This window comes from Corvus cornix, chromosome 5 (genome assembly GCF_000738735.6).
Source record: "Corvus cornix cornix isolate S_Up_H32 chromosome 5, ASM73873v5, whole genome shotgun sequence".
Lineage (NCBI taxonomy): Eukaryota > Metazoa > Chordata > Aves > Passeriformes > Corvidae > Corvus > Corvus cornix.
In genome coordinates this window covers 36063478-36089915 of record NC_046335.1, presented here as the reverse complement: position 1 = coordinate 36089915, position 26438 = coordinate 36063478, and the positions used below count along the sequence as shown (strand labels likewise).

The 26438-nt window shown below is 40.7% G+C and overlaps 2 protein-coding genes across 8 annotated transcripts in view; one reads left to right on the top strand and one right to left on the bottom strand.

Annotated features, from left to right (window-relative positions):
• Window positions 1–1258: 1258 nt before the first annotated feature.
• On the bottom strand, window positions 1259–15126 carry DCAF4 (DDB1 and CUL4 associated factor 4). Of its 7 annotated transcripts, none has more exons than XM_039551921.1 (14): window positions 15084–15126; window positions 14700–14816; window positions 12978–13075; window positions 11243–11397; window positions 9826–9908; window positions 9092–9194; window positions 8161–8304; window positions 7450–7499; window positions 6080–6159; window positions 4408–4503; window positions 4198–4295; window positions 3339–3515; window positions 2611–2725; window positions 1259–1664 (listed from the first exon to the last, which is right to left on the bottom strand). In XM_039551921.1, the coding sequence occupies exons 2-14, from the start codon at window positions 14807–14809 to the stop codon at window positions 1471–1473; spliced, it is 1503 nt and encodes a 500-aa protein (XP_039407855.1). In that variant the 5' UTR covers window positions 14810–14816; window positions 15084–15126; the 3' UTR covers window positions 1259–1470. The 7 variants fall into 7 exon arrangements, with proteins under 7 accessions (XP_039407855.1, XP_039407856.1, XP_010388443.1 ...); XM_039551922.1 differs by having other exon boundaries at window positions 14700–14811; window positions 15084–15124; XM_010390141.3 differs by having other exon boundaries at window positions 15012–15103.
• Window positions 15127–15309: 183 nt separating this feature from the next.
• The window catches only part of DPF3 (double PHD fingers 3), a 193899-nt gene continuing 182770 nt past the window's right edge, over window positions 15310–26438 (top strand). The window contains exon 1 of the mRNA XM_019282288.3: window positions 15310–15386. The gene's annotated coding sequence lies outside the window, so the exon portion shown is untranslated. The remainder of the gene's footprint in view (window positions 15387–26438) is intronic.

Sequence of the window (26438 nt, the reverse complement as noted above, 5' to 3'; positions counted from 1 at the left end):
CTAGGGTGGCAGCCCATTCCAGAGAAGACACAGGCCCAGGTTAGAGTGCTGCCCTAGGAACTGAGAAAGGCCACACCTGCAGACAGCAGCAGCACTCATCTCTGTGTGCATGTGCAGCCCATGCCACTGGCACAAGGCACTCAGAATGTGGAATCCCAGCCTTGTTCTCTGACAGGGCCATCTCACTGAGCCCTCCTAACGTGCTGTGCAGCATGGCTGTCATTAGAACCCATTTGGACACTCAGCCACTGAGCTAGCAGGACCCCAGGGGAAGTGGCATCTCTGATCTCACAACTACATGTGAATGCTCCAAGCAGATCCCGGGATGAAAAGATGGTTCTGGCACTCCTTTAGTAAGAATTTTGGAAGACTTGAGTGCAGTGTGTCTTTCCTGTAAAGCCCATCCTAGTTCATGGGCCTTTACCCTCTCATAGGTTCCTGATCTAGTCAGTGCTCCCTACAGATAACTGAGAGCAGGATGGTCTTGCCCAACCCAGACTGGTTACCAGGCAGGAGGTGAAGAGGCTCCATGGGATAGTAACTGTTCTCAAATACAGATATGGTATCATCCAGTTACTGTGAGCTGGTACTACAACTGTGAAGGTGAGGGCCCAGTTGTACCTCTGTATGCAGGTGTGACTTTGCACAGGTGATCCCAAATCCCAAAGATGTGGTCTGTACAACTGGGCTTGTGTCCTGCTACAGCTGCACGAGCAAGCCTGCCCTTCCAGACTGCTAACCAAACTCCATGTTAGGGGTGTGGACTTGGTTTGGAAACACTATGATAAACTAACAGGGGCATTCAGCTTCCCTACTGGACCAGAAAAAGGGCTTTGCTCCATGCCTGTTGCTTTTTACAGGGGATGGTGGAAGGGCAGTTGCACACTACCATCATCTGAAAGGGACAAAGTTTAGTATGAGCCAGCAAAAAGGACTGACAGTGTGGGTGAGGAAAGCGGCTGTTCCTTGAACTGCTTCCACCATGGAGCATGAAGCAGTGGCAGTTGAAGCAGGAACCCCAACCAAAGCTACTCCAAACAAAGGCCCAGAACACTTACAGTGTTCAGCGTCTCAACAGCAGCTGCTTCACTCTGCTGGGCCAGCCTACTTCTTGAGGCAGATGTGACCACAGCTAAGAGGTTATGTGACCAAACTAGGATTAAGTTAGAGCAGCCTTCTGACAGCAAATTCAGCTAGCACAACAGAGTTACCAGCTTGACGGGCTTACAGCTAGGTTTCAGAGAGGCTGAATCTTGCCTACAGTTCATCAGTGTTCAGCTTTTATTTACAAGCACTCTGAGATGTATACAGCAAGATTTGCTGAACTGCTGAAGGAGGTTCACAATTAGATGGGCAGAACAGATGCAACAGCAGCACATAATGACTCAACAGCTGGGTGACTGGTGTAAAGATTCTGAAGTCACATTTTGCTTGGCAGCTTTGTACACCACGTCTGAGGAGAATAAAATGTCAGTTATAGGAGAAGTGGTAGAGATCCTGTTTGACAGCCATGAGTAAACCAGGAACTCCTCGGCTGCCCCCAAGTCTTGAAGAAAACACCACACTAGGAATGGCATCTTTGGATGATGGGTGGGGAGAAGGGATGGTTCTAAGCAGATGAGCATCTTGGAGACTCCAAATTCTGGTGTAGCAATCCTGACCAACTGGAAGGAAAGGACAGCAAAATTCAACATTACACAAAAAGGATTTTACATGGTTCTGCAAGATTATCACCGCAGAAGGTCTATGGGGAAAACAACTCGACTACTTCTACACCCACAAGAGGCAAAGTGCTTATCCATACTTTACGAAACCAAAATTTTACACTGAATAATACAAAAGTGGGAAAAATGCGCCTTTCCTATTAGGTAATTAAAAGTATGATAAATCAGTACTTAAGAGTGCTTTTCTCTTTATCAAGCTCCTAAGCTAAAGAAAAGGGGAAAAAAATTCAGTCAAATTAAAAGTTCTTCTTACTATTCCATCACTTACTGACAAATCCAAGGAAAGGAGGTCACTGTCTTTACAGTAACTTTATGAAGCTTGGCTACACTACAAGGATTTTGCTTCATCTGTTGCTACTTTTCCTCTCCCCACCCCAAATACAACAATACAAAAAGCTGAGTGTACCTGGGAGTATTCAAAATGAACCTGAGTGGTATAGACAGTTTATAAGGAGTCAGGCCCACATGCCAGTGCTTCAGTCCATCACCACATTATCCACTTAAGCACCAACTAAACATATACACAGTCTCTATATAAAGTTATTACCAAATCTCCTGTTCACGTGTTGTTTCCTTCAATTTCAAAATCAAGTGTTTTCTGCTCTACTCTTGAGACATATTGTGGAAAGGATAATGCAACTTTTGTAGGACACAGCAGATAAAGCTGTTAAGTGCCTCATGGAAGTGATTACAGTAGCTGTGCATCCATAACATAATTTCTTCATTTTCATAGTATATTACAGTATGTCTAAGGCTAAATTTCTTCTGAATTTTAAAGAATTAACAGCTTTACAGCTTCTAACAGCTGTATCTAAGAAACACCCCTCAGGCATAAGAAAATCACTACCATACACTCTACAAGTAGAGGGGGGAAAAGTCAACCCACCTGCTATAAGAAGTCCTTCCTCCTCATTTACATGCAAAGGGAGAAGAGCATATTCATTGTGGTGACCTTTGTACTGTTTCACACACTTTGCTGTTCTCAGGTCCCACAGTTTTATCTGCAAGTTGAAGGAATTGTTTGAGAGAGGCTGTATTAAAGCAGAGAGCACATCCAGAGGAGGGCCAAGAAGATGGTCAGAGAGTAAGAGGATCTCTCCTATGGAGACAGGCTGAGAGAATTCAGCCTCCAGAAGCAGCCTTCCAGTACCTTAAAGAGGCTACAAGAGAGCTGGAGAGGGTCAATGTTTAAGGGTATGTAGTGATAGGAGAAGGGGGAATGGCTTTAAACTGAGAAGCGTAGATTCAAATTAAATATTAGAAAGCTCTTCAATGTGAAGGTGGTGAGTGACTAGAACAGGTTGCCCAGAGAAGTTGTGGATGCTCCATCCTTGAACGTGTTCAAGGCCAGGGTGGCTGAAGCTTTGAGCAAGCTGTTCTAGTGGAAGGTGTCCCTGCCCATGGCAGGGGAGCTGGAACCAGCTTTAAGTTTCCTTCCAACCCAAACCATTCTGTGAAAAATAACTGGCTCTGGAAGAAGACCCATAAATGGAACTGCCACCCAGTTCCGTACTACATACTAAGAGCAGGCATCTGCCCTTGGGAGTGGGATAAGTACCTGTAAATGCCCAGATACTAAAAGGAACAGAATATCCTAACACAACAAAACCATACCTTTCCAGCCATATCTGCTGCCATAAGATAATGTTCAGCCTCCATAAGGTGAATAGATGTAACTGCTGAGCCGTGGAAGAGACGAGTTGCTTTCCAGCTCTGCCCCTTTCGGTTACGTTGGCGCACATCAATGCTGAAAATCTCACCTGAACGGCAGCCATTGTACAGCACTGGGGTCTGGGAGAATCCCAGAGAAAGAAGCGCATTGTGTAACATCTGCAAGGATCTTACAACTTACACAGACAGAGTCTGTATCGTGCTTTTGAGCTCTATGGTGTAGTTGTCAAATTATTTTAACACATGCATTAAGAAATAGAATTTTAATTACACACTGCAACATTTTTCAGCCAACTCATGAGTTCCATTCAAACCTCAACTATTTAGCTGGGAAAGTTTGGCTAGGTAAGCAGGAACTCAGTCTAACATAATGGCGAAACAGAAACTGGAATTCCTATTTCACCATTCTAGTTCTTTGTGAACAAGTCCATTAGTATTTTATAGGGATTTTCTCCATCTTGGTGGAGGCAATACACTGAGTGTTATGAAAATTACGTTATTTGACAAAACCAAAACAATTTTACATGCTATTACTGTGCTCTTTGTACTTCCTTGTCTTTTAACCTCTGTAATATTAACAAAACTCGCCCCTGTTGGCACAGATTGAAATCAGTTAATCTTTTTGTTGCCGTTCAATTGTGTGCAAGCATCAGACCACATCAGCTCTGCTGTAGAACACCCATCCAACAGCAGCTGTCATCACAACCTCATGTACAGCATGCGGAGTCCTGCCCCAAACAGAACAAAGAGCCCACCAATGAGGCAGTGCTCTGAAAATACGGTGGCGTATGGTTCTCTGTACCTGCGTGGCAAACTGCTGTGCCAGTACATCACTACTGGTTCCAAATGTCTGCCGATGCCCTGTCACTACATTGGTCACAAGAACTCGTCGTGTCAGGCCTAAGGAAGACAGATGATGTTGGTTTAGCTGTAATTTGAGTAGCAGCTGGGAGATGAATGCAAGTCTTTCCCACTGAGACAGACAGGGTTGCTAGCCTTGCAGATAGATCACCTGTGCTAAAGCAGTTGTCTGCTTGGGGATTGAGGCACCAAGCACAGGACCAGGCAGTGGATATCTTGAAACTGCACAGCATCCCAGGTCTATCTCCTAGAAGACAGGAGAAACACATGAAGTATTCATAAAATGTTAGAACAGGATGATAACTCAGAAAGGTTCTTAGACTGCCATACTTCTTTTAACATTTCAATCTGAAGCAGAGAAAGTGTTACCCAATTGGTGTCCTTTTTGGTACCCAAGAGACAGGAAACAAATGGAAGTTCATGACTGTAAGTGGGACACCATAAATAGATGATATCGAGAGACTGTGAAATTTATTCAGTAGTCAGAGGGCTGACCATGGCAGGAAAGAACAAAGTAATACTTGCCTTATAGCACTAAGTAAGCCATTTTTTAAAGATGAGTGGGCTAGAAATAAAAAACATTTACTTTATAAACTACAGATCAGCCAAAACCTAACCTGTAAGTTCTTGGCCTGCCTATTTAAAGAAAAAAAAAATTAAGTAACAATACCCTAGATTTGACTCTTACTCATGTAGCTCCTGCACAAAATTAATGCCAATTAGCAGAGTACATCATCAGTTTTCACTTCCTTCATGGGACATCATACATACATACGTCAGGTAGCAGAGGTGACACAGACAAGAATGGATGGATAACATAGTTTTAGACAGGGTAAGTTCTACTTTTCTCCCAGCATCTACTCAGCAAGGCTCCCACAAACCACGTATTTAGGAGAGTGAAGTAAGTCAAACTTGGAAATACCTAAACAGTCAGTAGGATATGCTACACAGGAGGACTTTGGTGGAACTCACAGCATCTCATTATGGTGAAAGGCTTAAAATCTTCTACAGAGCAACTGGGTATGCTGGCCTAGTAGCCATCCACCCTCAGTGACTCTTCAAGTTCATGCTGACTCTATGCATATTGCTTTAATGGCTGCTTAAATAGTAAGACACCAAAAATTTAAAATGAGTCCATTACTCTTATCACAGATTTCCTCTGTATAAACTTAACTGATCATATCTGAATGGATACCAGATTAGAGGACTGCACTCTGTGACTTGAAGAAGCATGGTTCTAACATCTATCAAGAAAGTCCAATCAATTAAGTCCTGCCCCCAAAAACATTAACAAAAAAGATCAGCTATAACCAGACTTAAGACATAGTATTCTCCCAGTCAGTCAGGTTTACATACAACTGAACATGAGCTTGTACAAGGAGCTATGGGCTGAGATATTTACCAGCTTTGCACCTCTGATTAATCCCCTGAGCATACCTGAGTAGCTGCTATGAGATTCTGCAGTGACTCTGGACAGTCTATAAGGAAATGTGAGTACTTCTTGTGTGCAGCTTACGAGTATTAATTACAGGCCAAGCTACTCATGAAAAATCTCAAGTGTTTGCTTTACAAGTGAGGTGTCCTCCTGCCAAAGTCAAGCACCGCAGCAGCTAAAAATAAACCAGGGCTTTGAATACTGTTTGTTAATTAAGTCTCAAGTTCTTTCATCATCATTTCACTTCTTAAGCTGTTTTAGTCTTACAGGAATACAACAGTCTCATCAACTACTGAAAAAAAAGTTAAAATAATCTTTCTTTTGTGCTCTTTTCATACCATAATTGTTACCAAAAATTGGAGACAAAAAACCAACAAAAACACCCTACCTGGGTTAGTGCTGCTGAACAATGATGCTGGAAGCAGACTGGCACAGCCTGGTGTTTCTGCAATTCCCATGAGACACAGCTTGCTGAAGTGAGTTAAGGAAAACTGATTTCTCCCTAGAATGGAACAAGCTGCCTTATATATATAAGTGGGAAAAGCAAGCTGCCCTGACACAGCCACAGCTCACAACACTTTTCCCTGAGACGTCTGATGTGCTTTACAGTTTACAACTAAGTCCTGCTCTTAATTTCTTTCATAGGAATGACGTAGAAAGAACTCAAATTCTTGCTTGTGTATTTTCACTACTAGAAGGATAAGAGAATACTATTGTATCTTACTAGTGATAGGAAAAAGAAAAAAAGAAGCACGGCCTACAGAGATCATTCTTCTCACTTTTTCATGTTGATGACACTGCATTAATGTAGATCTGTTTTTCATGGTGATAAATTGGAAAAAGGGGAGCACACATTGGTGAGGCAAGGAAGACTCACTTTAAATTACATTTAAATATTTTATGAAGACTATAGCAGGTATATATAGAATTTGGAAGCTGCATTTCAAGTTCAGTGGGGTAGATCTGTAACACAACTAGGGGAAAGCACGAACCCACCAAACCAAGCGATCCCAAACTCCTCCCCCGCTGTGCACGTGCCTGGTGAGCTCCTGCCCCCTGATGGGTCGGTCTAGAATTGCCTGGCTTTTCACACAGGCCATTCCATATTTTTCTATGTAATTTCTTTTGGCACTTTAATAGCACACCTGTTGTCTGCCTTCTCCTACGTCAAAATTCAATTTTTCCCCCCTCATTCTTCTGGGCTCTGCACTGTTCATTATTGGTTCCTCTGCTACACCGCCAACGTTCCTCTTCTTCTGAGTCAGACCTGCAGAACATGCTCTGAAAGTTGCAGGTGGTGCTATTGAATTGCTTCCATTCTCCTCTCACCGCAGCCAATATGGGGATGGTTTTAAACACAAACGAACCACTCCACTTTCAAAGAGGTTCACTTCAGAAAAAGGTTGTTGCCTTAACCCTCTGCTCCTCTTTTGCCTCAGCCAATTTCTAAACATCAGATCATTTTGGATATGGCATTTACATACACTATTAGTGAAGCTGGAATTCTCCAGGGCAGAAAACATGGTCTTTCATTTATCATTAATATGGGAACAATTCTACATATATCCATAACAGAACCATACATCTGTCTCACTAATTCCAACATATTTCATTTCTTATTACTTCCTCAGTTTTCCAGAAAACTTATTTTCTGGGAGAACTGGAGGAGAGGTATTCCTTGAAGTTAAGTTTTTCTGTGAAGCATGACACAGACTTGTGAAACCTGAACAACAATTCTGCTTTTTCTTAAAAGGATATAAAACATGAGAATCTGGATGAGTCAGTGATGCCCAGCACACAGAATTCACCTTCAGAGAGAAGACGACATACTATTCTTGTGATTTGTTTTTCAATTAAGCAAAGATTATTTCCATGCAAAGATGACATAGAATTCGGCACTGGGCACAACTCTTCAGCCCACTAAATAACTCAGTAACAGGGCATGAGCATTTTAGCTTCATACTCATCTTGTAATGACAGAGCAGCACTTGAGAAGTCTGACCAAACACAGACTGAGGCACCAAGCACATCCTATTATTCAAGAGACCATCCTTAAAAGAATCTGATGAAAACCTGTTTTAAATATGCCTCATGTTTAGGGGTAAACAGAGTTTCCCAAAATTATTTTTAAGAAAGAGCATGCAAATCTTGGTAGTTTTGGTAGCAAAACATTAGTTTTGCCAGCTACAGTTCAAGTCTGAAGTAAGCACTATCCTTGGAAGGTGGTATTTCTATGTAGTCTTCCATGCCAATTGTGGTATAACATTCCTGACAACGAGCCCTGGTACTGAGCACTTTCAGAGACAGGTTTATTGTGGCTCTGTGTTTATCCAAGCTTCCCATTTCTAGATTCTTCCATTCTCTTCTCCTAGCCCCTTCCCCAACCCTCATGGCATTTCCACACGAGCCTCCCAAGAAGAGTGTTCTGAGAATGCAACCACCAAAGGAAGGAGGAACAGAAAATAGTACTTTGCGGTTTGTGAAGTAGAGGTTGTCATACATCTCCACAGTGAGAGACTCCTTCCCCAAACCGCTGAGATTGATGATACCATATTTACATCCTCCATGCTCTACATCGTTCACAGTGAATATTCGTTCACAAGCAACATCTGCCTGTAAAATAAAAGCTTACCAGTCACACTTACTGGAAACTTACAGGAGAAACAGCTTGAGGGAGTTGCATTAGGTCTAAAATGAAACAACACATTAATTCTGATCCCTCTAACACCACCTGCTTTCCATTCACCTCTAAAATCAGTGGCCAACTCATTTTAAATGCATGCACAGAAAAAACAGGGATAGTAAAGGATTCAGTCCCTGGCTAACAATAAATGATCTTTCCAATGTTAACAATTCTGTACACTTACACTGTTTCTGAGTCCCTTCTGGCTTCAGCTACCTATGCAGTGCTCTGTTTACAAGGCCAGGAGCTGGTCCTGGAGAGCTTCCTATATAGTCTATGAAAGATCATTAAATGTAAAGTGATTACTGACGTTTACTTAGCTTCTCTGAACCATGGGCTTTGCTACTCCCAAAACTCTTCTCTTTCATTTTTTTCTTTCTCTTGATCTTCTCCACTCCTCTTCCCAGCCCCACAATAATGATCCACTCAACTCCTATTTACTTTCAAAAGAACATGGTGATCAGATTAAAAAAAAAAACCAAACCAAAAAAACCCACTTTCATATCCAACCTTTTTTATAATTTTCCTTTGTAGGAAAGGAACAGCCTCTCCCTACCTGTTTAAAGTTACTGAGCACAAATTTTAAGAACTGACAGAGCAGGAATAACTTATCTTTAAAAGCTAAAATTTGACCTATGTGAGTTGACTACAAGAGCCTGAATTTTCTCTGAAGATGGGCTCTCTTTATCTTAAAGACTTACATTTCTCATAACATACCACAATGATTTTAAAATTGTTGGTTCCAGCAACTGAGGAGTCTGGACTGTGTATTTCTATCTTCCTCCTCTGCATGCAGTTCACTTTTAGTTCATGGACTAGCCTGTAAAAGCAGGTAGGTGGGTGAGGGGGTTGAAGAGAGGAGAATTCAGGCAAGCCTAAATTTAATGCATAAGAAAATAATTCTGGCCAGGATATAGAACTGCTTCTCAATCACCGAAGAGAAAATGCCTGAATAACTAGCATGCTGAAATTTAACTTACATAACCCATGAACACGTGCATCTTCCACAGTCATGGAATTTCATCCCGCTGTTTTGAACCCCAGCACATCTTTAGTAGCCGAAACAACAACACAGTAAGTCACTGACTTAACTTGCCTCCTGCACTGTTACTGAAACTGAGCTACCTTAGCTGTTCTAATGGGGGTCACATCCACTGAAAGGCATTTATCCTAAAATAGCTGTGCTGTACTCATAAAGCACAATGCGGCAAACCAGCATATCCGTATACATACGTAAAGTGAACTTTTTTGAAGTAAAATTGGGAAACAACTTCATTTGAATTCTCATCATTTTAGTAACCTATTACAGAATATAACCTTTTTTCTAACTTTAAGTAATATGTTCCTCCTCATCCCAATGAAACAGTAAGAAATGCAAGAAAACCTGACAGAAACAGTTGCACTAACAGCAGAACTGAACTGCAAACAGAAGACAAATCAAATCATTGTACCTGCAATAACTTGTGGAGCTGAGCAAACCCAGCTGCCTTTTCTGTAACAGCACAGATGAGTTGAGTCCAGCCCTTGTTGTTTTCTGTAAGAGAGTAACGTGGAACTGTACTCAGTTATTTACTTAAGATTCAAACATGGCTGTGGGTCTTTGATGTTTGGGATGTTTAGGTAACTTTTTCCTCTAGCCTACATACATTAAAATTTTCAGAATGTACAGAACACATTGCAACACCATCCTGATCTACTACAATAAGTAGACAAGAATATATTCCTGTGAGATGTGGAGCACTTCTGCAAATACAGAAGCTGGAGAAAAAATACGAAACCCTAGCAGCCATTGTTTTCAATCTACATAAGCAGCAGTACTACCTGGAGGTGTAAACTACCTTCTGGTTTTACTACAACGCCTGAAATTCTTCTTATACAGCAAAATTTTCTTTCACAATGAGAGTGCAAATAAACATGCAGTCTTACTGTTGTACTAAACTGCTTTTCCATCCCAGTTCCACTCCCCATTCCCCCCACAGTCCTGGGAACTAGATGATCTTTAAGGTCCTTTCCAATGCAAGTCATTCTACGATTCCATTTCGTGATTTGCATTTTTTTTAGAATTTAATGGAAACACTTTCTGAGTAGACCAAGGAATAAAGTATTTTGCAGAATTATGGAGTAAGAAATCTTTTTGATAATACTCAGACAAAGCAAGTGTTTGAGAATCAAAATGTTCTTTACAGCAAAGACTGAAGAGCTGAATAGCTGGTTGGAGAACTTCATTGCTTAAGAAAAAGAACACTGTTCACTTCTTCCATGTGACAGCATATTTAAGCTAAGCTGTTACTTGTAAAGTTTTAAGACATGTTTTTCAGGTAATGAAAAAGCATCCTTGACAGATATTTCACCCAGATTACAAATACACAACATCAGCATTAATTTCACTGTAACTCTTTATGAAGAGAAGCACACAGGTTTTCCAGACATAAACATAAGACCTGCCTTGATTTTAACTGTCCAAAAAAGTTCTTCAAAAAAAGCTGTTTCCACCAACTGTGATTAGTATTGTTTCTTCAAGGTCCAGGAATACGATCAATCAACTTATTAAAAATGTGAGAAACTTAAAATCAGGACCCCACTTTGCCAATTCAAGGCAGGAATTTGAAACCTGGCATTCAATACCCTGACTCAAGTGTAACTGTTGGACAACTGCAATTCTCAGCACAGTTCCTGCATCTTTATAGGTTTTCTGTTTGTAATGACTTGATTTCATTCCTGTCTAGAACAGCCAAACAAAAGGCTTCAAGGACTATATATTCTTAGCAGAAAAAGAAACTGAATTGTCAGAATTTGAAGATTTTAGTTTATAATCTGTCCTGGGCCACAGTACAATAAAGCCTAATTGCAATCTTTTTCAAAACATACCTTTTGTTTTTCTTCCTCTTCTAGGAGCCTCAGTCTTTTGCACTCCATTGCCTTGTGCTGAATGCTGTCCGTGGTGAGTGGGTTGTGGTTATTATGTCCAGGCAGTAGACGAAAATAGCGGTTCTTTTCTGAGTCATAATAAAATCCTGGCAGTTCTTCAGGGTGGGAGGAGTCAGGGAGAAAAAGAGGCAAAATCAGATGGGTAACTTTGTTTACTGCTCTTTGATATTCCATGTCTTCACGTGAATGTCAGAGTTATGAGACTCAAAGCTCTTGCTCCCAACAGGTCCCAAGCATGATACACAGACTAGGAGAAGGTGAGCCACTTACAGGAGAGAAAAAAAGATTATTTATAGTTTTCAAAGGCTGTTACACTGATACAGAAGGGATGTCACCGCTGACCAAGAGGAAATTCAGACCAATCAGAAAGGCACAAAAGAACGGTTTTGTTGCAGAACAAAAATGGTCTTTCCTCATAAATACATTATGAGGGGACATTCTTAGTTAAAAGACTTGGTAGGACAGCAAAAAAAAGAATGAGGTATCAAATAAACCCAAATAAAGTATTTCACTTCCCAGAACAAGACACTTTTTCTTCAGCACATAGGAGGGATTTAGATTAAATCAAGAGTACATTTGGCTCCCTCCAAAGGTAAGTTGGGATGAGAAACACTCAATTTTAGTGCTTCCCTGTCTGGGTGAATGCAGAGGCAGACAAGTAAAATACTTTGAAAGATTGTCTCAAGAGAAAGAAATTCATTCAGAGGCAATTGTTAACATTTCACTTCAAGAGTTTTTATTTAAAACTCTATCTACTACCAGAAATTTCATTTTAAGTAATCTCTTTTTGCAGCTGCTTACCATTCAGCTCCTTTTCTGCATCTTTTAGGTTTCAGCTTAGCCACAAGTGACCAAGATTTATTCAGGTCAGCAAAATTAAAAAGTTAGTCAATGAATCAGTAAAGTTTATAAAAGCACACTACATTTAGCATACAGAATCTAATTACACAGGAATAAATGTCTTGCAGGATACATCTCCAAACACATGCTCACAACACAAAACAGTGATACACAAAAACCATCTCCCTGAACTCAGGGTTGTTTCAGGACTCTCCTGTTGTACAGAAATATATGTTCCCACTGGCTTAGTTAATGCTAGCATTGTTTAACCAGTTAGGAAGCCAGAACAGGACATCTTTTTCAACAGCACTGCTACTTCATCATTTGTTGTTAATGAACAAATACTTAGCCAGAGTGTATTTATTACAGACTACAATGTACACTGAAGGCATAAAGAGAGATACATCACACAAGAGAGGCACACCACAAAGTGGTGGATTGTTGTGCCTTTCAGAAGACTGAGTAACTGAACACAAGCTGTAATTTTTTATATGCTCTCTCATTTTATTTGCTTCCTTCGTAGTTCATTTTCTTCCTAAAGCGGCATTTCTGGAGGGAGAAACAGAATTGTATTTTTTCAGTTTATATCAGCTCTAAGCACACAAGTTTTCAAACATGAGAAGCACCTGTGGGCCTGAAAGTGATTTGGCTCTGTTCTCTAGATCCTTACTTACTACATCTTTTTGTATCACCTGATGTTGCTTTTCTCCAGAAACTTTACTGTTTGTATTGTTCCCATAACACCAGATTATTAATGCAGCTACTACTACTACTAGTTTTTTCATACAAGCAGCATATAGGAACTGACTTTTGACCCATAAACACTATCTCTTACCTGGTGCTACAGAGTTCTGCATTGAACTGGACGAAGAAGGATCTTCACTGCTGCTGGGGCCTGCATTCACTGTGGTCTGTGGTTCCTCCTGTTCCAGACTGAAAAAACAGCACTGCCTTCAAGACAGGCTCACAACTGTCCTACACATCTTTCCCACAAAGAATCTAGAAAGCAGATTGTTACTGACATCAATGGAGTACCATTTTGCAGTGCTAAGCACACTCTGCATATCACCCACCATACATTAAACTGTGAAAATCAAACAGTGAAAATATTCAGCTTAAAAATTTCTCAAGGAAGTTAGTGAAACCAGCATCCTAAAAGCCTTAAATTGCTTGCTAATACATTAGACGTGGCTGTTGATTCTGCAAGTGCCTTTAACTCTTTTTAGCAAAAGATTTACTGGGCAATTGTACATTAAACGAACAACCCACTCCTAAAAGCACGCAAGTCTTCGCAGCACAAAGCAAGAGACAGTGTGGGTAAAACACTGATGTCAGGTCAAAAATATTTTGCCATTATCTTCATAATAAGAATTTCATTGATGAGTTCAGAAACATGCAAAATAAACACAAGTTTAATGAAAATTCCAAGAAAAGCCTCTGCTTTTCTAACAAACATTGCAGAGGGTAACTGCAGCTTTCCTCTTTTTGAGCTAATATACATGAGCACATTCAGTACTGATGAGCAAAATTCCACTGGGATGTTTTCTGAATCACCTGTACAATTCTCACTTTTTAAGACAGGTCCAATTACATGTCATCTTAAAAGCAGTAGGTGAAGATGTTTTGCAAGAGTCATAATTTATTGAAAACACAAAGAAACTCTATTTCTAATACCAGCTCCGCTGCGGTTTCATTACACAACTTTGAAAATGGTTAAAGAACACAACAGGTATACAAGGGGGAAAACACCCCAGATCGAACCCAGGCACTTAACTTTGAAGCTTTGTAAGAAAACTCTTTTAATTCTGCTCACTGAAGTAGTGCCCATTTGCGTTTCTAAGTTTTCTTACACAAGTGCAACTAGTGTGGCAACTCATATGTGTGTCTCTTTTCCTAAAAATAAGGTTCTTTTTTTAAAAAAAAAAGTTTAGTGTATTAAAACAAAGTCTTCTTTTAGTCCTGCAAGAGGCACTAAGGAAAGAACAGGGGAATGAAAAAGCAACCATAAAAACAGCTCAAACATAGGCAAGTGTAAGTTCTAAAGTATAAAACGTGTTTTTCTCAAAGGATCAGTTTTCAAGGCAGGGGATTATTCCTGAGGCCTTGTTTCATTTTCCTGATCTGCTAGATGTGGTATTATTACCACATTACTTATCATGCTTTCAAACATTCAGGAAGATCCTCTAATGACAGAGTTTACACCAGTAAACACAGAGGCTTAAAATACACAGGCAGGTAGAATGAAGTAATTTTATTTTTCTTCCCTGAACTATCTTTGCATATTGATGAAGGGTTTATGGACGATAATGCACAGCTGAAAGGACTGGCTCACGGAACCGCATCTCAGTTTAAAATCAGTGTTCCGTTGTGAACACACAATAAACCAGAAATCAATGCAATTCCACTCCCAGTACGGATGACAGATACACCAGAAGTACTATCTACTAGATCTTCAGGCGGCAACCCTCTCGGTTCTAGAAAGTCACCATTCCGCACATTTAGTGAGGCCTAAGATCCAACGCCTTAGCCCCTGCCAAGCCGAGCTGCCTGTACTTGCCTTTCGGCGCGGTTGCTGTGGCTGGGTCTTCTGTGCCCGTGGGGGTGGTGGCTGCGCTTGTGACTGCTCCATCCACGCCCCTCCTTGCCTCGACGGTAGTTTCTCCTCATTTCTACTCTTAAAGCAAACATACACATATACTTCACCCCTACTTGCCTGGAACAGCTCAGCATACAAGACAAGTCTCTTAATGCGGCCTCTTTTCAAACAGTTTCAACCTGTAACGACCAGGCCCGCCAACCACCCGGAGCACAGGCGCCCCCGTACGCCTGTCGACTTCCCCGCTAGTCCGGGACCAGCTCCGCGGCTCACCCCGCAGCGCTGAAGCCAAAACCCCACAGGTAAAAGCGCAGTGACAACCACACGCCCCCGCCCGTCCCTCACCGCGCCGGGCCCGCGCCAGGCCCGCCGCGTCCGCGCTGCCGCCAGCGCCCCGCCCACGCGCCCAGGAGCGCCTCTCACTGGCGCTCAGCCGCGCCCGCCGCTTGACGGACAGCTCGCTCGCCCAACCGCAGGAGGCGGGGCCGGCGCGTGCGCCGCGCGGGGGCGGGGCTGGGGCGGGGTTGAGGGCGGGCGGACGGGGCGGGGTGCGGCGCTGAGGGCGCGGAGGGCGCGGAGGGCGCGGGCGAAAGGGCGTGTTTAGCGCAGCGGGGAAGCAGCGCGGGGTGGAAGAGGTCGCCTAGCGCGGTAGGGAAGCAATGCACGGCCGAGAAAAGGCAGCCTGGGGGTTGCTGGGAGGTGGCGTGCTTTGAGGGGACACCGAAAGGTTACCCGCAGCTTCCTTCTCTTATGTCGCCGGCTCCCTCGAAGCCATCCTTTGGCTGTGGGCAGCTAAAAGTTGTTACAACCTCTCTGAACTTACCAAGAATTCAGAAAAGATAATGTCTCTAAAGTGACTCCCCCGGCTGAGGCCTCTTGATGCTTATTTTTTTCTTATTTTGAGCCTTCTACTGGTGGGCAGTGAATAGTTGGGTGGGTGGTGTTGAAGCACAAGGTGGGAGGGAAAGCTCGGGCTGCAGCAGTCAGTAACAACTCCGCGGTTGGTCAGAGCGCCAGAAGGGTGGTAGCTACCAGCTCCTTGCACTCAGAGCAAGAAACCCCTTCTCTATCGTTTATTAAAGGTGTCCTTAAGCAGTTCTTGTACAGTCGCCTTCCCCGTCCTGCTTGTACGGCATCTAGGAGTTAAAAAACACGTTATAACCGGTATTGTAAAAAAGTTTGTTTCTTTAATGAATGATTAAGGTTAAAACAAGCAAACAAACAAACAAAGAGCTATAGTTAAAAGAATTGTGGGAGAATAGGGGTTTAGCCTTTTTGCTTCCAGAAAGTTGAGGGGTTTTTTGGTTGCTTTAACAACTTAAATAAGAAGTGCCAGTACTGGGAAAATAGGCAATGGATTTTTGCTACTTTGGATGTTTAGACTTTGCACAAGTTTGCTGTCTTACTTGGCAGGAGAGTAGTTTTTGGGAGATAGCATTTTTTTGTTTCTCACTCGCATCATCTGTGTTTTACATTCAAAATGCATCATTAAAGTAGCCTTGGAAAGTATTCACTTAAGGATACAAACAGCTGGAGAAATCACCTGTGGCTTGCATATATAGTTTGTGAGCTCTATTTCTTTGTATTTACGAGGTAGACCACCAGCATGGTCTAGTTCTAAAGCATATTTTGTTGATTAGGTTTGTTTCTCATAGTGTTTTCGTGATAGTGATCTTTAGCTTTTGCAAAATAATTTTGCATTTTAATACAGTAACAGAAGAAAAGCGCCTACAGAAAGGGCTGCATCAGCTGCATCAGTTTCTGTGAACTGTTTCTAAAACGCACTGGTGTTGACTGGATTCAAAGTGATGGTTTATGTGGCATTGGTACTTGATCTGTATGTAAATTTGATGCTCGTACACCTATGCACAGGGTTCTAGGGAGTGTTTTTTTCCTGGTATTTGCTGGCTTGTGGGTAATAGTCCAGAATGTCTAATGTTTCTCAAGTACTCTCATACTCTGCTTCGTGCATTGACTTTGTTTCATCTGTTTAATTTCTGGTGCCAGTGAGCAATATTCAAGGTCATGTGACCAATATATGCTGCTTGTAAGCTGTGGAATTCATGTCACTGAAGTAGTTACCATTGGGGAAGAAGTATATTAAATGATTTGTTTTCTCATTTGTATTGCAGATACTTACTATGAAAGTTAATAAAGAATAGACTGGAAGATATTTTGGAGATCACTGGTTTTCCATGTATGCATTTAAATAAAATATACAAATATATACTTAAACCCCACACATTCACCCATACATTGTTCCTTAGCAATTGTTTGTCTAACCTCTTCTTAAAGCCTTTTGGTTTGGTTTATTCAGATTGTTTTATTTTGTTATTTATTATTACCTCTCACGGAAAGGTCTCTTGGTGTGTTACCTTATTGCTGCAATTTAGAAACATTACTGCTATTCCTTCTTCCGTCGGTGGATATAGAAAACAATTTGTTACCTTGCTCTCTGCAGCTGTATTCTGTATTTGAAATGTGGAAATGCTTGCTATCCCTTTTGAATATTTCCCTGTAGATTAAAGAGTGCCTCAAGAATACCACTCCACTAGGATATTATAGATGACAACTTTTAGCTTTGATGATTCTTGCTTCCTTTTTTGGACCCTTTTCATGGAGAACAGGTCTTTCCTTGAAGTGTGTTCCTAAAAACTGGCTATACCACTACTCAGCTGAGGCCTTCCTAGTGCAGAGTTTGTTTTGCAGACTGCACCAGGTTGGAGTTGTAGGATGTCCTACAGCTGTGCAGCAGTGCTAACTTCCATGAAGCTTATGGTCAGAAGTTTGATCTGTTTGAGAACTACTTTGTGACCAGTTGTTTCCAGTCCAGGTTAGTGGAATTGGCTGTGCTTGGGCTGGTAACAGCTGAGTGCTGCTCATCTCAAGCTGGTTCCTGAACTAGTCCAGGCCATCCTGCCCTGTGGAATGCACTCTGCCACTGTGTCCACCTTGGCTATTTTTCTGCTTCCTTGACCTGAGGGACTGGGTTTATACCTGTGTAGTTGATTAAATTCATATGTTCAGACTATGCTTATTTAGTTGATTAAAATGTAATTGTAAATTGCATTAAAACATTCTGAAAATACTAAATTTTATCAATAACGTTAGACTTTAAGGTTTGAATGAGTTGCCTTTCAGATGAACTGCAGTGTCTGAGCCTGTGTTCATTCTTAGCAGTTGCATCTCAAAATTAAAAGTAGTTTGTCTATGCTCTTCTTCTACTGAGGCTTAAGCTGTGTGTTTTGTCTTATGCCTTCTTGGGGATAAACCTGCATTCTGCCTGTTAAAGCTCAGCTTATGTAAGGCCAGTCATTAAGCTTTGGTAAGTGGGAAGGATACCTGGGCCCATGTATTACCCTGGGTTTGTGCAGGGTAATCAAAAGCAGGATTTTGTGTAATAGTAAAATTTGTGTTTGTTCTAATACTGCTGAAATCAAAGCAATTTAAGAGTCTCTGTAACTTTGTGCTTACTCTGCATTATGAGCTGCAGCAGTCATGCAGTAATAGTCTCAAAGCTCTTGTAAAAGTTGCTGATTGCCTTTTTATTTTAGTTTTCAGCATGCCCTGCTGTTAATGCAGAAAATCACTTTTGGATTCTCTGACATTAGGTCATAAAATCATTTAGGTTGGAAAAGACCTTTAACACGGTCGAGTCCAACCATTAACCAAACACTGCCAAGTCTACCACTAAACCATGTCCCCAAGTGCCATATCTACACATATTTTAAATACCTCCAGGAATGATGACTCCACTGCTTTTCTGGGCAGCCTGTCTCAATGCTTGACAACCCTTCTGGTGGATATTAGGAAAGATGCCTTCAATCTAAACAAAGGAACAAACTGCTGTAGAATTTAAGGAATTAAGGTGATGAATTGTTGCAGTTTGTATAATGATCAGTAACTTTCTGCGTTTATTCTGCATGTGCATGTGTTTCACTTTTTTACTTTATGTGGTTTAAATCTCGAGCTCCCAAAGCCGTCCTGACGGTCTTGGAGGTGCAGCTCCCCTTGAGGGTTTGCTGGGTGGTGTAAGTACGGGAGCGAATCGGAGCTGACCCAGGAGAGGGCAGCAGTGCACTTGCACAAAACCACTATGTCTTGGCTTTGCAGGGTCGTCTTCTGTACCAAGTGTTGAATCCCTATAGAAATCAATTTTAAAAGCAGAAATACACCAACGAATCCATTTGCAATACTACTTGAAAGTGTATTTGTTTGTATTTATAGCTCTAAAATCCAGGGACACTGATGTTGCATATTTTAGCCAGGCTTTCCCTCCAAGTAAGAAGGTGAAGCTTCTTTCTCCTGGTATCAGCTTTGTCTACCTTGCAGGTTATAGGTAATAAACAACACCCCTATGAGATATATATTAGCTCTTAGTATTTTTAAATATGTGTGCCTTTTTAATATAAAATATATTTTATTTATACAATATATAAAATATATGAGTGATATAAATTAAAATTTTGCTCTGACACTACATCTGAAGTCTTTTCCAGTCAAGTGTCTTTAGGAGTGAGACATAATGCTGGTCAATTTTCATAATAGAAATGCTTAGATTGCATTAGTTGCATTTAAAGATTATTTGGGTACTTAGGAAGGTGTCACTAAGAGACAGTAATAAAAATATTTAGGTTATACTTTTGCTGGCACTGGTGGAGGGACTTTATGACTTCTGATTATAATCAGAAAATGGACTGCAGAGCACGCAGGCATGAGTGGGTGCCAACAGTGTTCATGGTTCTGTGTATGGATAGAAATGGAGCTGTGGTGTTACGGGTCTCATCAGATAGGCTGGCACATTCCAAGAGATGGTCTCTGGTAAAAGCCCATCTGAGACCTTCTGTTTGTTATGGTCTGCCCTCTCCCATGGGAGGCACAGATGACTGGGCTGTGTTTGCCACCTCAGGGACTGCACGTGTCTTCCTGTGACTGCAGTAGCCCAGGGCAGAACAGTCTTGCTGCTGCTGCCACTTAGAAGAAAAAAAAACAACTAAAATCCCCAAAACACAACAACAAAACAAAAAATCCAAACCTGAATCTTATTAGACAGTAGGGGAACAGTTGAAGAGAGACTCCTGATCCATGTAGCAGCAAATTAGTGAGTGCAGAATGGCAAATCTGGTGGCTGCTGTTGCCAACCTGGTAGAGAAATGCAAGTGTTTATCACACATGGGAGTTTCCTGGTGTAGCTCCTATGAGTATTATAACCCAAGAATCCAACGTGTATCGATACTAGGCTGCCATGCTTGTGTATAAAGTGAGTTATTGCAGGACAGGCATGGTCTGAGATATACAGAGAACATGAACCCATACTTGCTAATATCAGCAGTCTGGCTCTAATCTGCATAGTCAAAATCAAATTACTAAAGTGATAGGTCTACTGAGTTACTTTCTAGAATGAGAAAGCAGTGCAAGATTAGGAATTCAGAAGATAAGGCTCTCTGTTGTGACAAAGCTCTCTTCCACTGCGCATATGTGGATTTAATTTAAAATCCACATTTCAAGTCGGGGGTCCCAGTGTGCTGAGCTGGAAGACCATGGCTATGTGAATGATAAACTCACAGCTGACCCTGAAGTTGTGTGGGATCTGCTGTGCCAGCTGGCTCCCTATAGGTCTATGGGGCCTGAGGGGATTAATCTGAAAATACTCTGAAGAGCCAGCTGCTGTCATTGCAAGGCCTCTCTGTGATTTTTGGATAGTCTTGGGAATGTCTCAGACTCTCAGGCACATGCTGTGGAGTCTTGGGGTGATCCTGTGCAGGGCCAGGAGCTGGACTTTGATGATCCTCATGGATCCCTTCCAACTCAGGATATTCTATGAAATCTCTCTCCCTAGAAAGACAAGCTGAAATCCAAACCCTGATGCTAAATTTTATAACTGTGTATATCTTAAATGAGCTCTTGTTGACCCTGATTTGAAAGGGATGTTAAAGATCCTTTACTTTTTGCTGTAGGAAGAATGATTTACTTTGCCATTGTGTTTCAGACTTGTTATTCCTGTGATGCAGCACAGGCTTCTGTGCACCAGTTAGGTTTTGTTAGGCACTGTTCCAGAAGTGGTTGCATTTTCATACTACATTTTTCTTTCAAAATAGCATGGTGTCTTTTGAATGGCAAAGTGCTGGATACATGAGTAGTCCTTTTGAACATTTTTGATGTTTTAGCTAAATATCTTATATATTATTTATGTGCAGCATGAACTGTTACTTAACACTCTGAAACATCTTTTGTGGATTTGTGATTTCTATCATTATTGCTTGCGGGCCCAGTCTGAGGACTGTTAAATGTGTAACAATATTCACCTGCCCTGATGGTGGTGTGGGCTTATGAAGTTTGTGTGTGTATACACATAGATGAACATATCTCTGTCTACAAAACCAGAACTTCATTACCACATATTTCAGTGCATGGGTGGGGAGAATGCTAATTTGAAGGCATGAGATTTGAAAGTGATATTGATCACAGAGATGTCTGTGCTCTGCCATGTTTCCTATGATGCTATAGATCTGACATGTCAGTTCAAAACAAAAACTGGCCCCTTTGTTAATTTTATTGCTTTTGTTAATTTTATTGCTTTTGTTAATTTTATTGCTTTTGTGTTTTTTTAATTTTTTTTTTGTAAGAAGTCATGTCTGCAGATGGTAAAGTGATCTTTCAAGCAGGTAGGAATGCTAACAAGGCTTACACTGCCAGAATGCTAACTGGACCTTATATTCCTTGCAGAGCTGTTGTAGAGTAGAATATCCTGATGGTGAAGAAACCTGTTTGAATAATGCTATCCTGCCCCTTTCTAGGGGGAGAACTCAAGACCTTCCATTGGAAGGTCAAGTTCCTGGTGTAAATAATACTGTTTTTAGAGTAGTGGCAGCTAGCAGCTTTTTCATTTTTCTTCCAAACTCATTTGTTCAGCTTATGGACCTCTAATACACAAAGTGCTTGTAGTTACAAGATTGATTTCTAGTCTTGTATTTAAAACTTGCCAGGAAAAGAACTAGTCAGCATCTCCAAGGAAGTATTCTCTTTTGGGGTCAAAATCTTATGTGCTACTTCATAGTCTGCCTTGCCTGTTTTGGGTATTAAGGTTGTGCTTTTATACAGAGAGAGGTGAACTGTTTTGCTTTTACACATCAATAGCAGATGTCAGGGTTCTGACAGCTGATTTCCCACTGGAAGAAAAATTTGGGACACACACCATAGGAATCATCTTTCTTAGCAGACTTCCATATTAAATACATGAAGCTTTGAACGGATGTGGAGACCGATGATATTGCAGGAAAAACCTTTCTCCAGAAATTTCAATCTAGAAGTCAGTGTTTTGCTTTCAGAAAACAACTTTATCTTTGAATGTCATAGCAACTAAAGACATAGTGTTACAAGGCTGCTAACACCTCTTTTCTCAAAGTCTATATTCTGCCCATATCCAAAGGAAAGCAAGTAACTGGGGAGACTTGTATGCAAGGAGGCATTATAATCATATGAGGGTGGTTCTCAGAAGTGGACAGAAAGTGAACACAGTGCTGTTTTGGAGCATGAGCTTCCTCAGCTGTCTTGTATGCATTATGTGCTGTAGATATTCCCTTTGTAAAAGTACTGTTTGAATGATGCAGGAGTGACTTGCTTAGTCTCCCTCCTCCCCACCTTATCATCTTTGAAGATGTGTGTTGGAATTTCTTGTTTCACGGGTTTGGGGTTTTTTTGGGTTTGTCTTTTTTGTTTTGATTTTTGTGTGTGTTTTTTGGTTTGGTTTTTTTTTTTGAGGAAAGGGAATGAAAGTTTTATGAGGTAAGAATTCCTCTCTCATTCTCTTCTGAGTGCTCTCTCAGGGAGAACATGGCGGGAGGAGGAGGAAGCTCAGCTCAGTGTATGCAGACTGCTGTGGGAGGCTTCCTGTTACTGATGTGTAAGGTGGGGAGAGCAAGTTTCTTTTGAGGACTTTCAGGAGCATATCCTGAGGGCAGAGGGGTGGGAGGAGGGAAGGTTACCATGGGAAAGTAGTCTCCATATATCTGTGTGTTCCGTAGAGGGTATATGTGGGTTCTTTGATTGGTGGGAGGGGAAGGGTTTGAAGGAAAGTTAATCTGCAGATACCTGGTCTCATAATGTTAGTGTACATTGTCTACTCATGTCTTGGTTATTATTTATATGCCTGTAATACTATAATAATATATAGTAATATATATTATATGGTGATAAATAATATAAACAGTAATTTATATTACTGTTTATATTTATATGTTCTGGATGATTCCAGATGTATCACTGTGGCTCAGTCTTAAATTTTATTCTTTGACCGCTGTGCCTTTGGTCATTCTAATTGCATGTATACCCTGATATTTATGATGGATGGTGACATTGCCTTCCAGTCCACTGGACTGCCTGTTTCATTGTTGGCTCCATAGATGCTCTGCTTCATGGAGCCCTTCTAGGACCTGGTTTTCAAACTGCTGCTCTTCTGGGCACTGAATAGAAGCCAAGAATAGGGAGCTGTGGTTGCATATAATTACCAATATAGATACCAGCCTGTAGATTTCAAAGCAGGTGCCTAGTGCAGAAGTCTGCCCATGGGAGTAGCACTGCAGGATCTCTCCCATTGGTACAAACTAATAAAATTAACTTTCTGCACAGTTTATGGTCTGTCATTTTTGTGTACCTGTGGAAAATAATGAAATAGAAACATTTTAGACAAGACATAAAACACTTAAATGAAAACAATAAGACTGTTTCTGGGAAGAAATATATAAATGACTAAATTAAAACAACACTGCATATAGGGTAGTCTTAGCACTGTTTTGTAAGATGATCTTCTAAAGTCTGAAGACAACTGAAACTGCTTATGTACTTTGTAGAACTGAAGCAATAATTGTTTCACATACAAGATGTAATATATCAGTTTGCAGTTCCAAAACAAAACCAAGACAAACTAACAAAACTTTAGCTCTCAGCTTAATTGAATGGAAATTGAAAGAAGAGGTAGGATATAGAAAATGGTTTATGGGCTTGGTTGAGCTATTGTTTCCCTGAGCAAAGCACTTTCTAATTGGGAGCTGGAAAGCTCTGAAGGTCCCAAGAAAAAAGAATAGGTAAATAACTGGCTGTAGGATACTATAAATTCTGTACTATAACCTTGTGGGAAATCAGGAAGGATGACAGAAGTCTATATGAAATGGTAAGAGCTTCCAGGGCCTTTAAGAGAGTACCAGGCTACAGGGTTTGATCTGTGTTAATTACCCAGCAAGATTTAATTGTGTGTGGTGTGTAGTTTTTGGTTTGTTGTGGGTTTTTTTTTCCTTTTCTCTAAGTGGGTAAAAACTGAGTGTAAGTTGACTAAGAGTGTTTACTTATTTTCTTTATAGAAAATGCCTGCTTTCCTAAAGTTAAATGTGATTACGTCAGCTGGTAGAGCATCTTCACTTTGGGTACTTGAAGGTATTTTATCTTTGTTCAGAATGATGTTTCAGAACAGCTGAAAACATCCCTTCTGAAACAAATTGTTTCAGAAGTGTGGAAGAAAAGGAAAATACAGATTATCACCGAATTGTGTGTAAGATCAAAGTCTAGGAGAACTTCTAAGAGAGAAGTAACATAAAGGGTGAGCCTTGTACAGTGATAAATCAGTGGAATAAAATTGCTCCCATGTGTTCTGGATAAAATTAGAAGAACAGATTAATGCCTTTATACAGTGTGGCTAGTTCTGCACATACTACTGTGCCCAATAGAGAAGTACTTCTAACTTGAGGAGAGTATCCACTAAAAATTTCTCCTGGAAGGACTGCAGGTATTTAGTAACGTTTTTTACAGACAGTCACATACATTCATGCAGTCATCAGCCCTGTGAAATCAGGGAGGATCATTTCAGAAGAAATTTAAAGAACTGTTTTGATGTGTTTCTTTCTCAAAAAAAAAAAGAAAAAAACAACTTAAATGGAGATGAAAGAAATAAGTGAAAATAGTTGGATGGTCACCTGTATTTTGTTTTGGAATTCTTTTTGCCCTACATAGCATAATTTCTTCGGATTGAATTCTATGATATAGACTCTCACTAAAGCAATGATTCTTGTAATAATGGTTGGATATACTTGTTATGGGATTGGATATATGTGATATGGGAATATACTGTAACAGGAGGATAAAAAAAGTTTAGCAAACAGCTGAAATCTGAGCTTCAGAAATAAATGTTACAATCAGGTGTAGACCCATTACTTCATTTTTTTTTTCTTTAGGAACAGCATACATACTGTACGTAGTTATAGAATAAGTAATGTAAATGGTGACTGTACTGAGGGATACTTAAAAAGTTTACTAAAAATCAAAACTGCAGTTGTCTGTGTAGGAGGGGGGGGAGTGGAGTTGGCACCAAAAAACCCCACAGCTCTCCAAACCCGTATGTGTCTGTGGATCTTCCAATTAGATAGTGGGTATTGATTAAGTCAGTGGGTGATAGGTTGCAAAGTAGACATTTCTCTCTGGAAAACTGTCTCAGGTTCCAGAAATGAAATTAAAATTTTAAATTTATTAAAGTTGTGTGCCTTGCCTTTACAGCGTAGACTATAATGGTACCTACGTGTACGGTTCCATCTAGGCTGGTGTGTTGCTTCTGCCCATTACCAGTAACAGAGAAGATGGTGATGCTTTCAATGTAAACTGCTCTCTTTTGTCTCGTGCATCTAGTGACCCAGGGTCTCGTTTGGAAAGATTTAAAAATTTTTCATCCAGGAAGACTTAGAAAGTCATTGATATACTTTGAATGCATGAAACCTTTTCTTTTTTTTTTTTGTTCATGCACAGTTTTTGCAGACCCAGGACATTCTGACAAGGAATTCCTTAACTTTTACACAATGAGAAGAAATACTTCCTGTGTTAATTTTGAACCTTATTTTAGAAATTTTGACACATACACACACAAAAATCTGTTTTAGGACAGATTACAAGTGCTATATCCCTCATTATAGACTTCTCATGTAATCCACCTCAGCCCTCTCTTCCAGTCTGAGTTGTCAGGACTTTTGTTCTTACTTTTCGTTGGACAAACTGACTGTACAGAAATTATTCTGTATCTTTTGAGCATCCTGGTTATCCTTCTTTGTGCCTTTCCTAGCTCTAACAAACTGTACAAAGTATTGAGGAATTAAGCACATTATAGATTCCTATGTTGTGGCACAGTGCCCAGAGTGTGTCGTCTTTGACTTGTGGTTCAATAGTGAGCTGCTCTCAAATAATTCCTGGTTATATCCCAAGATCTTGTTCTTGACTGGCAATAAGTAATTCAGAGGCTGAAGGAGTACATGCAGTGTTAGGACTTTCTAAAGTATGTCAATTTGTCACACATTTTATCTGCCATTTAATGTCTTATGAGTCAGTTTCTCATTTCCCTCTGCCCCATCCTCTCATCTTCTGAAAACCTCCAAAACAAAAAATGGGAAAGATGACTCCTTCTGAGTTCAATTATGTGGGAAGAATAAAGTTCAGTTCCAAAGCTTCTCTGCAGGTTAATTGAAAAGAGTCACTGAAACCCTCTGCCACCTTACAGTGCTCTTTCAGTAGGTGGACTGAGGGGAGCTTGCTTTAGGGGAAAGCTTGGAAAAAAATCCATTACTTCCAGGTTCCCAATTCTAGAGCTGATGAAATAACTTGGAGTACACTAGAAATGTAATGTGCCTGGAAGTAAATGGTTACAGACTTTCTGAATTATTGCAAAAT